General features: G+C 54.9%; 1 protein-coding gene across 1 annotated transcript in view; it reads right to left on the reverse strand.

The window, feature by feature from the left end:
- Positions 1 to 695: 695 nt before the first annotated feature.
- GCN1 (GCN1, eIF2 alpha kinase activator homolog) overlaps positions 696 to 12,430 on the reverse strand; it is a 51,629-nt gene continuing 39,894 nt past the window's right edge. Inside the window, exons 46-58 of the mRNA XM_015568164.1 lie at positions 11,179 to 11,340; positions 10,802 to 10,894; positions 10,430 to 10,573; positions 10,067 to 10,336; positions 9,720 to 9,833; positions 9,052 to 9,282; positions 7,258 to 7,451; positions 7,034 to 7,148; positions 4,981 to 5,077; positions 4,451 to 4,599; positions 3,678 to 3,782; positions 1,925 to 2,143; positions 696 to 1,437 (exon numbers count right to left, since the gene is read on the reverse strand). Of these exons, the coding sequence (XP_015423650.1) occupies positions 1,312 to 1,437; positions 1,925 to 2,143; positions 3,678 to 3,782; positions 4,451 to 4,599; positions 4,981 to 5,077; positions 7,034 to 7,148; positions 7,258 to 7,451; positions 9,052 to 9,282; positions 9,720 to 9,833; positions 10,067 to 10,336; positions 10,430 to 10,573; positions 10,802 to 10,894; positions 11,179 to 11,340 (2,019 nt within the window). The 3' untranslated portion in view covers positions 696 to 1,311. The remainder of the gene's footprint in view (positions 1,438 to 1,924; positions 2,144 to 3,677; positions 3,783 to 4,450; positions 4,600 to 4,980; positions 5,078 to 7,033; positions 7,149 to 7,257; positions 7,452 to 9,051; positions 9,283 to 9,719; positions 9,834 to 10,066; positions 10,337 to 10,429; positions 10,574 to 10,801; positions 10,895 to 11,178; positions 11,341 to 12,430) is intronic.

Here is a 12,430-nt window from a genome sequence, read left to right on the forward strand (position 1 = left end):
AGTGCTGTGACATATAAGCCTCAGGCACCGACAGCAAGGATTTTGTCAGAAATATCTTAGAAGTCACCTTAGAATTCATCCGAAGTGCTGAGTCACAAGGATACCTCTGACACATTGTTAAGCAGTCTTGCTTTTTTGGGTATAGCACTTGAGACCTTTTACAAAGGGAGTTTGCTGCCACCATGTCTAATTCTTCTTCCTCTTACAGCTCTGACCAGTCATTTTGATAGCTGTTTATTCCGTACTGTGACCAGAGAAACAGCCCAGAAAAACTTGCGTCACTGGGCACAGAGGGGCGTGCTCCTTCAGACAGGACGCATGGATCACGAGCCTTCTAAGAACAGGAGGAAGGAAGTTGCTCATAAAGGAGACAGATGCTAAACCGCTACTCTGTCTTCCTCTGGCCAGTCCTCTGCCTGCAGGAGCGTGGTTCTCACTCCACAGGGCGGGTGGAGCGCTCTTAAATCTTGACTACAGCAGCTCCTACCTTCCTGAGTCAGGACAGAGCAGGGAAGTGGCGCGGCCAGCCCTGCGTCCTCCACCCCGGGTGCAGTCACAGGCCTGGCTGCACCCTTTCCAGACCTGACCTCAGGACAGAGTCTGTACGTATCTCTGAGACGCCGAGAGCAGGAGAGACGCCCAGGAATCAGTGTGGCCAATGCTTATGAAAACAGCTGCCAGTCTTGCCTTATTTCTGATGGAGGAAGCTGCGTGTTTATTGGATGTTTGGAGATTATTAAAAATCGGCTTACGTAAAGATTAAATCAAAGCCTTTATTATACATTCCTCCTTCAAACAACCTGCCTTTAACCCCCCCACCCCCCACCTGTGAACTGCAAGGCTTCATGAGTATCACTGTCACTGGACAGGGGTCAGATCTAATCAGGCCACACAATACTGAAAAGCTACACCAAGACACACCACACGAGGCAATCCTCTACAGTCCGGCGTACCACTCAGGATCTAGGCAAAAGGTTGGGAGCGCTGGCTCTGCAACCAGAGCTCAGGCACAGGAGAGCCACAGTCTGACCAGCCGTGCTAAGCTGGGGACCAGCCGTGCTAAGCTGGGGACCAGCTACCAGCTACCATCTGGTGAGGCTCACACATGTGCTTTTTCTTCTCTTCTCCAAAGAAAAGGATGGGAGGCAATCTTCAGGTGTGTGTGGGTTTAAGGCTTTGGCTGTGGTCTGTTGATATAGGAAAATACTTCCTGGGAATGCCATCTCCTAAGCTCCCCATCGGAACCAGCGTATTTTCAAAAATGAAAACATTGAACAAAGAGGTGGAGCCGAAATGCTGACGCAGAGCCCATCATGTCAGAATGGTGTCATCGACCTGCTCCGTGGAGTCGGCCTGGCTGGCCAGCTTCTTCAGCGACCTTCGGTTGCACTCGCTCAGCACCTCTAAACTGGCCACGTCCAGGATCTTAGAGACGGACTGTGGGGAAGACAGAACAGGGAGACAATCAGAAATAGGGCCGCAGGTTTCTCCAACCAAAGACAAAAATGAGTGGTGACCTCAGAACTAGAACCACTGAGGGCATCGAGGAAAACCAAGGAAACCACTCCACGCTTTCCACGTGGCGAGGCAGGGTGAGCTTTCAGTGCTTTGAAGGTTGCCCGGCGGGAGGGACTGAGTGAACAGGGATCTGGGCTCCAACAGGCAGCCCGGCTGGCATGTTCCATAGATTTGGGTGCCATGTGAGATTTTACTGGAAGAAAGGGCTCTGTTGCTAAGAGAAGTCTGACACTACAGGAAGAGAGGATGGTTTTCAGGCATGAGACCAGTCCCTGATCGCAATCTGTCCCTCCACACTCATGCATACAGGTGGCAGGGAAGAGTGTGATGTTTAAGACGGTCATGCAGATCTGCAGACGAATGCCCACAGCATGCCCTGGGAGGCACTCCAGCCCCGGGCTCCCACCTGAAACACCTCATCGCCCTGTCTCATCTTGAGGAGGTTGACAATCGCCTGGTCACTGTAGGCCCTGACGACAGTGTTTTTATCCTTGGTGTTGTCGAGGAGAGCCTTCAGGATGGGTTTGATGGCTTGGGGGTCCAGGGGCGGCAGCGGGTCCTTGTTTGCCCACCAGATCATCTTCTCAGCCACCAGCCTGATGTCACTGGATGGGTTCTGCAGACACTATGAAGAGGAACATAGGCTTTTTAGGCAGGCGCATCCCATCTGTTTCTCCAAGAAGCCCAAACGTCCGCCCTGACACTCACTTCATCATGGAAACTGACCCCACTGCTCCCATGCGCCACCTTCCCTCCCATGGGAAGGTGACAGGGCGACTCCCTCTTCATCTCATGCCACTCTCCCCTCTGCTCACTACTCTTGCCCACACCGAGCTTCCACTTCCTCAAACATGCCACTTGCCTTCCTGCCTTGGACCTTTTCACTGGCTGATCCCACTGCCTGGGACGTGCTAGCCCCACATCCTCACTTGTGGTGCCTTTGCATCCATCCTTCAGGTCTCAGCTGAAATGTCAGCTTTCAGAGATCTTTCCTGACAGCCCCACTTAGTTAGGGCCCTCCCCGGGCCTTCTGTGCATCTCGAACTCCAGGGATCTTGTCTGCCCACTTATCTCTACACCTCCAGGTCCAACCCAGCAGGGTGCACAGCGGGTCCTCAGTAAACAAATGCTGATGAACAGCTGCAAACAGGGTGATGCCCACACACGGGCTCTATCTAATCGGGCGGCAAACTCAGGAGGGTTCTGGGAGTCTGCAGGGTGGGGACCATCACCTGCAGAACCTCACTACTCAAAGCGAGGTCCGTGCAACTCCAGCACGGTCAACGCCTGGGAGTTGGCTACAAAGGCAGAGCCTCAGGCTTGGCCACACCTCTCAAAAGGCAGTACTGGTTCTTTTTCTTTCTTTCTTTCTTTTTTGACTGACTGATTTGAGAGAGAGAGAGAGAGAAACATAGATTTGTTGTTCCACTTACATATGCATTCACTGGTTGACTCTTGAATGTGCCCTGAATGGGGATCAAACCTGCAACCTTGGTATATCAGGATGATGCTCTAACCAACTGCACTACCTGCCAGGGCCGGGTTCTGGTTCAGACTTGTGTATACATTCATGTTGGTGAAGCATGCCTTATTACACAGGCCGTGAGGCGCCCCACTATCTGGCTTCCCGGCTTATACACCCCACAAGAACCACCCTCATAAGTGCCATGCCAGCTAATGGGAGACAAGAGAAGAGATTTATTTAAATTTGATCCCAGATCTGTCCCTAGTTTTATAAAGTCGGGATGCCTAGAAAAAAATGCTTTAAATACTAGTTCTTGCCCTGACCAGTTTGGCTCAGTGGATAGAGCGTCCGCCTGCGGACCGAAGGGCATCGATTCTGGTCAAGGGCATGTACCTTGGTTGCGGGCACATCCCCAGTGGGGAGTGTGCAGAAGGCAACTGATCGATGTTTCTAACTCTCTATCCCTCTCCCTTCCTCTCTGTAAAAAAATCAATAAAATATATTTTAAAAAAATACTAGTTCTTAACTTGATTTGGGGTGTCAGGTCTATTTGAGACCCTGACAAAAAGTCAGGCACTCTTCCAGAGAAAAACGCACACAGAACCACTCCCACAGCCCTGACAGCTGAGCACCGCGGGCTGGGCGGGGCCCAGTGTTCCTGGTCGTGGGCCTTCCCACGGCGGCCAGCCCTCACCTTAATGAGCAGGCTGGAGAGCTTGGCAGGCAGCGGCCCTCCTGTCCCGATGTGATACTTCATCAGGAAGCCCATGCCCCGGACGCCGCTCACTGCGATGGGGACCTGTGGAGGGAGGAGAGAGCTGGGCAGGGCGGCACCCAGCTCCTTCCTGGGCAACGGGGCCAGGCACCCCCATTCCCAGGAATGGCAGGGATCCTGCTCTGCACCACCAGCCTCCTCAGCCCTATACCCAAGGCTGCCCTGGCTGTGAGGCAGATGAACAACACGTGCATCACTGGTTCCAGGAACAGGGATCAGAGACTTTCTCCTTTGAAGGGACCTCTTGGTGCTTCAACCCAAACTCCTCACTTTTTAGATCAGTGGTTCTCAACCTTCTGGCCCTTTAAGTACAGTTCCTCATGTTATGACCCAACCATAACATTATTTTCGTTGCTACTTCCTAACTGTAATGTTGCCACTGTTATGAATCGTCATGTAAATATCTGATATGCAGGATGGTCTTAGGCGACCCCTGTGAAAGGGTTGTTCGACTGCCAAAGGGGTCGCGACCCACAGGTTGAGAACCGCTGGTTTAGATGATGAAACTGGGGCCCAGAGAGAGCAGGTTCTGGTCCAAGGGCACAAGTTACCAGAAAAGGTAAAACTTGAACCTTGCCTCTGACTACCCACAACCCAGTCTGGGTCCCTCCCCACACCATGCTGTGTCAGTGAGGCTCTGGCAGGGAACTGTGCTAGGGGAGGGGAGGCCGCCTGCTGCCCCAACGCCTTACCCTGTCGGCCACGGCATTGCTGAGGATCATGTCCTGAACTTCGCTGCTGTATTTGCCTGCGCAGAGTCTGCTGGGAGCCACATTCACAGCCACGGAGAGTGCCAGGCTCCGTCCGTGCCGAACCATCCAGTCAATGCCGGACACGTCCGCTGGTGGAAGGACACATGGGGGTCGCCCTGCACTTCACAGCATGCCCTCCCCAGACCCTCAGGCCTGCCCCGCCTCTGAGACCAGAGTGCCAACTCATCCTGGCGGAAACCCCAGCGCACACTGCACACGGGCCTCCCTGCCCCAAGGGCATGTTAAGGAGAGGGTCCCACAAACCCCTTCGGACTTGCAGCTGTGTCCTTTGAGCAGACACTCAGGGCTACGGGAGCACTGGAAACTCCACTTTGTTTTAGCAGCTGGAACCCCTGGAGAGGCTAGAGCAGCTGCCAGAAGACCCTCTGAGGGCAGAGGGAAGCACACCCACAGCTCCCCCAGGGCTGAGAACCCCCAGGAGAAGTCCACAGTGTGCAAGAGAGACCTACCCAGCAAGCACTGCTGGAGGACTGCGCTGAGCTCCTCCTCCGTCATAAAGGCACACAGCTCCCCGAGGCATCCGGCCGAGGAGATGCGAGTGTTGTCCTGACAGAGCGGAGAAGGGACTGAAAGGCGGTGCAAGCTGTCCCACCAGCTCCATCGTCACCATGGCAACAGTGCCCAGGACAAAGGGCAGGGAAGAAGGAGGACAAAGCAACTCGGGCACTCGAACTGCAGCCCTTCCTCCAGCCTGGGGCTGCCATTCACTACAACTGCCACTTGATGCAGAATGAAAAACTACACCCCAGCACTCCACTTAATTACAGAAACTCCAGTGTGGGCAAATGGTAATCTCCATCATAATAGCAATAATGACTGTATTTCCACAGCACCTTGCTTCTTAGGAAGTCTGAATGCTTGACACTATTATCTCAATTACTATCAACAGCCCTGTGAGGCAGGGGGAGGCGTAGAGAGGGGAGGCTCCTGCCCACCCAGCTAGAGAACCCCTCAGCTCCCGCCCCCCCACAATCCTGTGTGCTCTCTCTCTACTATGTCGGTGTGCCACTGCCACCTACATTCTATTAGGGTTTTCACAGGAAGTCACACTGGAGCCGCTAATCAACCCAGGAAGATAAATAAAGGCCAAGCCAGACACAAATGGCTCCTCCCTGTCAGCTAGTGATGGGGCACTGAGCTGGATTTGAGGTTCTTGCGATCAGTAAGTGCCAACCTGCTGGGCCTCCCGCAAAACACCACCCAACCAACCGGGGACTCAATGCCACAGGGAGGCTAACGCCAGGCCCGCAAGCTCTGAGGGGGAGGGGATGGTCTGCAGGCACTTGGGGCCTATGAGTTCCCGCCGAAGCCCAGGTGCCTGGCAAGGCTAACGGGCTTTCTGACACCCTCTCTCTCCAACAGGATCTATTTGAAGCTGCATTGTGGTGAAATGCAAATTGATTTAAATGCTCACTTTTGCTTGCAAGGTTTCTGGCCCTGTAAAAACCTGGGCAGACTATGACCAAAAGAAAGTAGTCTCCCATCTAAACCCCTAGGCAGGCTGTACTCAGACAGCAGGCGGCTGGGGACCAGACCAGACGGGAGGAGACGTGATAGGTACAATGGCCGGCCCGTGCGGGGCACACACAGTGGACACGTGAACCCAAGGCCTCTCTCCAGAGATTAGCCCCACAGATGTGAGTCAACGACACAACAGAGGGCTGTTTGTTGAAGGGGAAGGAAATCTCTTATCCATAGACTCAGCCCCTTCTGGGCCTGTCACGGTTAACAAATGCCTCCGGACTGGGTGAGGAAGGACCACGCTAACGGAACTGTGACAGAACCAGGAGTCACAGGGCGCCGATTCTGCTCTGACTCCACCAGGCGGGGCGTGGACCAGGCAAGTCTCACTCTCTCCAACTGTGCCAACACCTCCCACTGGGACAGACCCCAGACAGTTCCCTGAGGGCTGTGACCACATTTTAGTTACCTCTAGGCTCACCCTTCAGCTCAGCAAGTGTTTCCAGAACCAAAAAATTAACCTTTATTTTACAAATGGGGAAATGTGACTTGTTTAAAATTAAGAGAGCAAATTCATGAGCTATCTGGGACTTTAAAAACCTTACTTTTCTTGTCTATAACAGAGCCTTGCTCGGCCAGTATTGCTCAGTAGTTGGGCCTCGACCTATGAACCAGGAGGTCCCTGGTTCGATTCCAGGTCAGGGCACACGCCCAGGTTGCCGGCTCTATCCCCCGTAGGGGGCGGGTAGAAGGCAGCCAATCAATGACTCTCATCATTGATGTTTCTATCTCTCTCTCCCTCTCCCTTCCTCTCTGAAATCCATCAAATATATATATATAATTTTTTTTTAAACCAACAGTCTCAATATCAATACTACCTGCCTTGTGCTCACAACCAAACGTTGGTAAACTATAAAGAATGATACAAATGTCAGGAATGGCTGATTGCTGACCAGTCAGCAAGTATACCAGGTTCTTCTAATGCAAAATAGAGATGCCAACCACAGAAGAGCCCACTAGCCCGCCCACCCGCAGCCGTACCTCGTCATGTCCCAGCATGCTCTGCAGGAGCGAGATGATGTTTTTCCGGATGACTGCATCCACTTTGGCCCCTGCTCCCTGGATCACAAACCTCAGGGCCTGCAGCATGGTGTCCCTGCAGAACCAATGGCTCTCCTTCACTGCTGCTCCCTCCACCGGCCCAGGGCTGCTTCAGCAGCTGCCTGGCCTCCTCTGGCCACAGCACTCCCCTGCTGGCACCTCACCTGACACCCGGGTCCTCCATGACACGGATCCCGTTCAGCAGCTCTGTAAAGAGGGGGTCCACCTTGATGTGGATGGAAATGAGCTTGCCCAGCGCATCAGCAGCCTTCAGGCGCACCCCCCGGTTGGAGTCCTGCAGGGCTTTGGTGAAAGTGGTCTGCAGCTGGGGCAGGAAGGGCTTCAAGGCTATCCCAACCTGTGAGAAAACCCACACCCAAGAGCACAGTGAGGTGGAGTCCAAGTGTGCCACAGGCACGAAAGCAGCTCATCACCACAGGCATGGAAGCAGACCACCATGAACTGGCCCTGGCCCAGCTCTCTCGCAGGCTAAGAACAGGTTCCCGTAAGAGAGGACAGCCACGCACAGACAGGGCACGCGCGCAGACAGGGCACGCGCAGCCTCCTCCTCTGCTTTGGCCTCCTTCGCGGCACAGGAAAAAGGGGAGGGGCGGGAGGAGGAGGAGCACCCCCACTGAGGGAGCCGTCAGCTTGGCAATGACTTGGAACCTCAGACTCCGAATACGTTAAGCAGCAGGCAGGCGGCGGCTGTCAGCACCACTGAAGATCGATTCTAGTGCCAAGACAGGGAAGCGAACTAGGTGCATAAGGGCAGGTGCCGCCTACTGAGCACTTGCCATTTACCTCCCGGAACAACCCTATGAAACAAGTGACCTCCGAAAGTCATCCCTGTACACATGGTCAACCTTCCCATTAAAAATCCAGTTTAGCTCAGATGGTGTGGCTCGGTGGGTGAGCATCAACCTACGAACCAGGAGGTCACAGTCGATTTCCAGTCAGGCCACATGCCTGGGTGGTGGGCTCGATCCCCGGTGGGGGACTTCGAGGAAGCAACCAATCAATGATTCTCTTCCATCACTGACGTTTCTGTCTCACTCTTCCTCTCCCTTCCTCTCCGAAATCAATAAAAATATGAATTTTTTTAAAAATCCAATTTAACCCCTGACCATCCACAGAAGAGCAGGCGCACTCGTGACAAAATACAGACAGTCCAGGACTGAGGGTTTCCTTTTACTGAAAGGGAAAATCAGAGCAGCTGCCTGGAACCCTGGGTCAGGAGCTGGCAGCCTGCTGGGAGGTGCCCGGGAGCGAGGCTGGTGCGTGTGTGAGGTGGGAACCATCTGTCTATAGGTGGCATCTGACCCGTGGCTTCAGGGACACGTTCCCTGAGGGAGGCGCCATTTGTATGCAGAGTTGCAAAATCACCACAGAAAAGAATAGCACAGAAAGCCACGTAATTTTTTTTTTTAAAAAGACTCAATTTTCTACAGAATAAGGCTGGGTGCTCACAATCCCATTTAGCTGGGAAGTTACTCCCCACCCCTTTCTTCAAAAAGGAAAAGAAAACCTAAAAATTGTAAGCTTGCCTTTGTTTCCAAACTTCAAGTAAGAATTCTTTTCTTTTTTTCTTCTTTTTCCCCCACAACAAATCTTGACTCTGTCTATCCGTTTTTTAAGTCTAAAGGCTTATTTATTGCCCCGAAAAACATGAGGAATGGCTGATAGACGCTATTTCATCGAAGTCCCCATTTCACAGCCCTAAGTCAGGCAGGCGGCATCAGCAATCTCCAACTACAGGAGAGGACACAGGCTCAGAGGTCATTGCGGCCACATAGCTAAGCGGTGGGCCTGTAACTGAGCAGTGTGCAGTGTGGGTCTAAGTCCAAGGTCTCAGCACCCTCTGCTCTGCTGTTTCTCCAGAATGAGCTGTCACTCTGCCCATGACACCCTGGACCAGCCTCCTGCAGACAAAGAGGATGAACCCATCAGTCGCTCACCTTGGCCAGCAAGAGGCTGAGTGTCTCGAGCAGAGCCGCCTTCACGTTCCAGCTGAACCGGTCCCCCAGGATGCGGATCAGAGGGCCAGTGATGCTGACCACGGAGGGCCTCAGGGCGTCAGCTGAGGTCAGGCGGATCACCAAGCCTAAAGCTTTGGCTGCTTCCTCTTTCTGCTCCGGGCTGCCAGTCAGGACTCCCTCCCGCAGCACTGGAAGGATGGATGTAACTCCCTGGCAAGAGAATCACATGCGAGAGTCAAATCTCCTGGGCACTGGGCCCGGGTGTCCGCCCACCAAAAGCAGGCGCTATCAGCCGCCCTCTCCATACTGCCATGGGAGAGACTGACTCAGCTGCCAGGATCGCAGCCTGAGAGGGTGCTGGCTGGGGAATAGTCCTGACTGCTGTGGCCAGAAGAAAAGAGCCCCAGTTGGCCCATCACACAGGCACACGGGCTGCTGTCACCTTTGTGACTCACCCCCAGCGTAAACCCTGGCCCCATGTGGCCACCACGGGAGGAAACACGCTGTCTGCGAAGGTGCGGCATAGCAGCTGGAGCACAGCCAGACTGACACACAGCTGCTCCAGGCGCCCCACGCAGACCTGGGCCTGAGGGGAGGCCGAGGAAGGCCGCGTGCCCACAGCACCCTGCACGTGAGCCCTGACTTACCTTCTTTGGGAGGCAGAACCCCGGCACGTGCTCGCCTTTGCTCTCATTCCCTATGAACCGGATTTCCTTGTGGAGTTCTTCAATTAGTGCCAGCTGGTTGCCAGCATCCAGCTTCTGTGGGAAGCCAGGAAAAAGTAGAGGCTGTCAGAGGTAAGTACAGCCCTCTCGAGGCTGCCTGGAAACATTGCAGCAGGGGAGGTCTGGGGAAGTATAACGGAGACCGGCCCTGAACGGGAGATGCTGAAGCCAGGTGACAGGTATGCAGGGGTTATGTTGGGGGGTCTAGTCTTATAATCATCTGGAACCGTCTACAGTCAGAAGCTGGCTGAGGGGCCAGCAGGCCTGACCTTGGTGATGGCGTTCAGCGCATCCCAGCTCTCCTCCAGAACCACGGGGTTGGAGTCGTTGAAGAGACGGATCAGGCCCGAGATCAGGCTCCGCAGGTGGCTGGTGTAGTCCGCCTTCGAGCGGGAGCAGTAGATGCTGAGGATGATGGCGGCGGCCTGCCTCATGCCCACCTCGGGGCTGCGGGTGGCCTCCAACAGGTCCTCGATGATGATCCGGTGCCCGACGTCGTCCTCCACTGAGAGGATCACGGCCTGGCAGTTGGCCATCTCCTGAAAGCACAGGGGACAGCTGGGCTGAGCACGGCTCCTCCGAGGCAGGACGACGGCTGTCAGAAAGCCGGCGGGAGTGATCATGACACTCACCAGCTGCTCACCGGGAGTCCCCAGCTTCTCCTTCAGGGCCACCATGACCGCTGGGAGGATCACGCCAAGATGACGGGTCAGGGCGTCGCCTGCCACCGACGAGAGGAAGGCCAGTACCCGGGTATTGACGGGCGGAGTTGTCAGCTGTGGAATGACGAACACCGTCAACGCAAGGAACGCTGCCCGTGCCGGCTGCTCCAGGCTCCGCAGAGCCCAGGCCGCTTTTCAGGGCGCAGTGTCCGCTCCAGGGCGTCCTGCACCCACCGCCCACCTCCCCCAGCATCTGAGCGCAGAACCGGTCTTCGCGGCAGCCCCAGGAATGCGCTGCCTGTGGCTTCGGGGTCAGAGGGAGCTGCTGCTGGTGGGATTTACCTTGGGCACAAGGTAGGGCAGCACAACACGACTCTTGATGGCCATGACTTGCTTCAGACCGTCCAAGGCGAACTCTGACACCGCGTCATCATCCTGCAGAGGGCCATCGGGGGCAACACTGAGGCGCTGGCTCCTGTCCCCACCTCTGCTGTCTGGACCAGCCACCACCGACTTCCTTCTCCACGCTGCTCCCTCCTCCCACTGCACCCACATTCACTGACTGTCCAAGGAGAAGACAGAGCTCAATCTGCTACCACTGCACCCACCACCTTCCTGCGCCCACACTGCGGCTGCCTTGGCATGAGAAGGCCCCCCGAGTTTCGCGTTCTACAGAGACAGTAAAGCCAAACTGGAAGGTGTGCGGCAGAGCCACTCACCAGCTGCTTCAGCAAGAACGGGAGGATGTCCTCCAGCGCCTGGTGGCCGATGGTGGAGTGCAGCTGCTCAAAGGTCTTGGCGGCCGCCTCCCTGACCTCCTCCAGGGGGTCACACAAAGCCTTCCTTGCCGTGGGCACCAGGGACTCGGAGAAATACAGCACCTGCAACAGCACGGGCACTGTGCCTGACACGGCAGAGGCAAGGAGGGAGCGGAGGCGAGGGCGGGCGGCGAGGACCTCTGCCCAGCCCGGCCACCGCCACCCCCATGGCTTTTAACTTAGCTGCTTTCTGTGAAAACGTGCACGTCTACAGAAGCAGAGGGGATGTGTAATTTACTTGCGAGGAGTCTAAACGCACAGACCCACTGGCACCTGATCTTTAAGGTGAGTCTTCCTGATACTCTCCACCTCTTACAGGATCCAAATTCCTTCCCACAGCGAGGCCTTCCGACATGGCCTCCCGCCCCCAACTCGCTCCTTGGCCTACCCTCTCGAAAAGCCCCAAGTTCTTCTTCAAGCTGAACTCAAAGCCTGCTCCTCTATGAAGTCCTAGGGCTACAATGGGGCCAAGGACAGCTCTGCTCCCCTTGTAACTGAATCCACCAAAGCAAAGCTCACTATGAACCCAGGGGCTGGTTACACGTCGGCCTTGCCACCTGCAAGGCCTCAGCCTTCAGGGGACTCGGTAGCTCCTCAATGAATCACAACTCTATCTGGGGACAGAATTGGTTTGTATCCTTTGCCAAATGCAAACATACACCCCAAATGTAATACTTACACTGATAGACACGGGAGAAAGAGCCAGTCAATCTGGTGAGGGTGCCCTGGCTAAGAACTGGCCACATGCTTACATTTCTGACTGGCCACCCACTTCACAGCTGTGCTGCTTTCCTCCCAATCGACAGCCTGTATACACATTCAACCTATCCCCAGGAATGTTTCGGGGGTCAATTACCTTAGAAAGTAAGGTCAGTGGAAAGGACTCCAAACCTCTTGATTGTTCTCGCTACTATGGAAACAGTACCACTGCGGGAGACAATCCATTCCCACCCACCGGGCACTTACTCTCACCTGCTCTGCTCCTCCTAAGGGTCTAGTCTTACAAGCATCTGAACTGTCTACAGTCAGAAGCTGGCTGTGGGGTCAGCAGGCCTGACCTTGGTGATGGCATTCAGAGCATCTAAGAATAAGTGCAAGGCCCTCCTGCTCCTGCCACCCCCACTACTCACACACGCATGCCCTCCTTGCCCCC

This window comes from Myotis davidii, unplaced genomic scaffold (assembly GCF_000327345.1).
Source record: "Myotis davidii unplaced genomic scaffold, ASM32734v1 scaffold803, whole genome shotgun sequence".
In the NCBI taxonomy this organism is placed as follows: Eukaryota; Metazoa; Chordata; class Mammalia; order Chiroptera; family Vespertilionidae; genus Myotis; species Myotis davidii.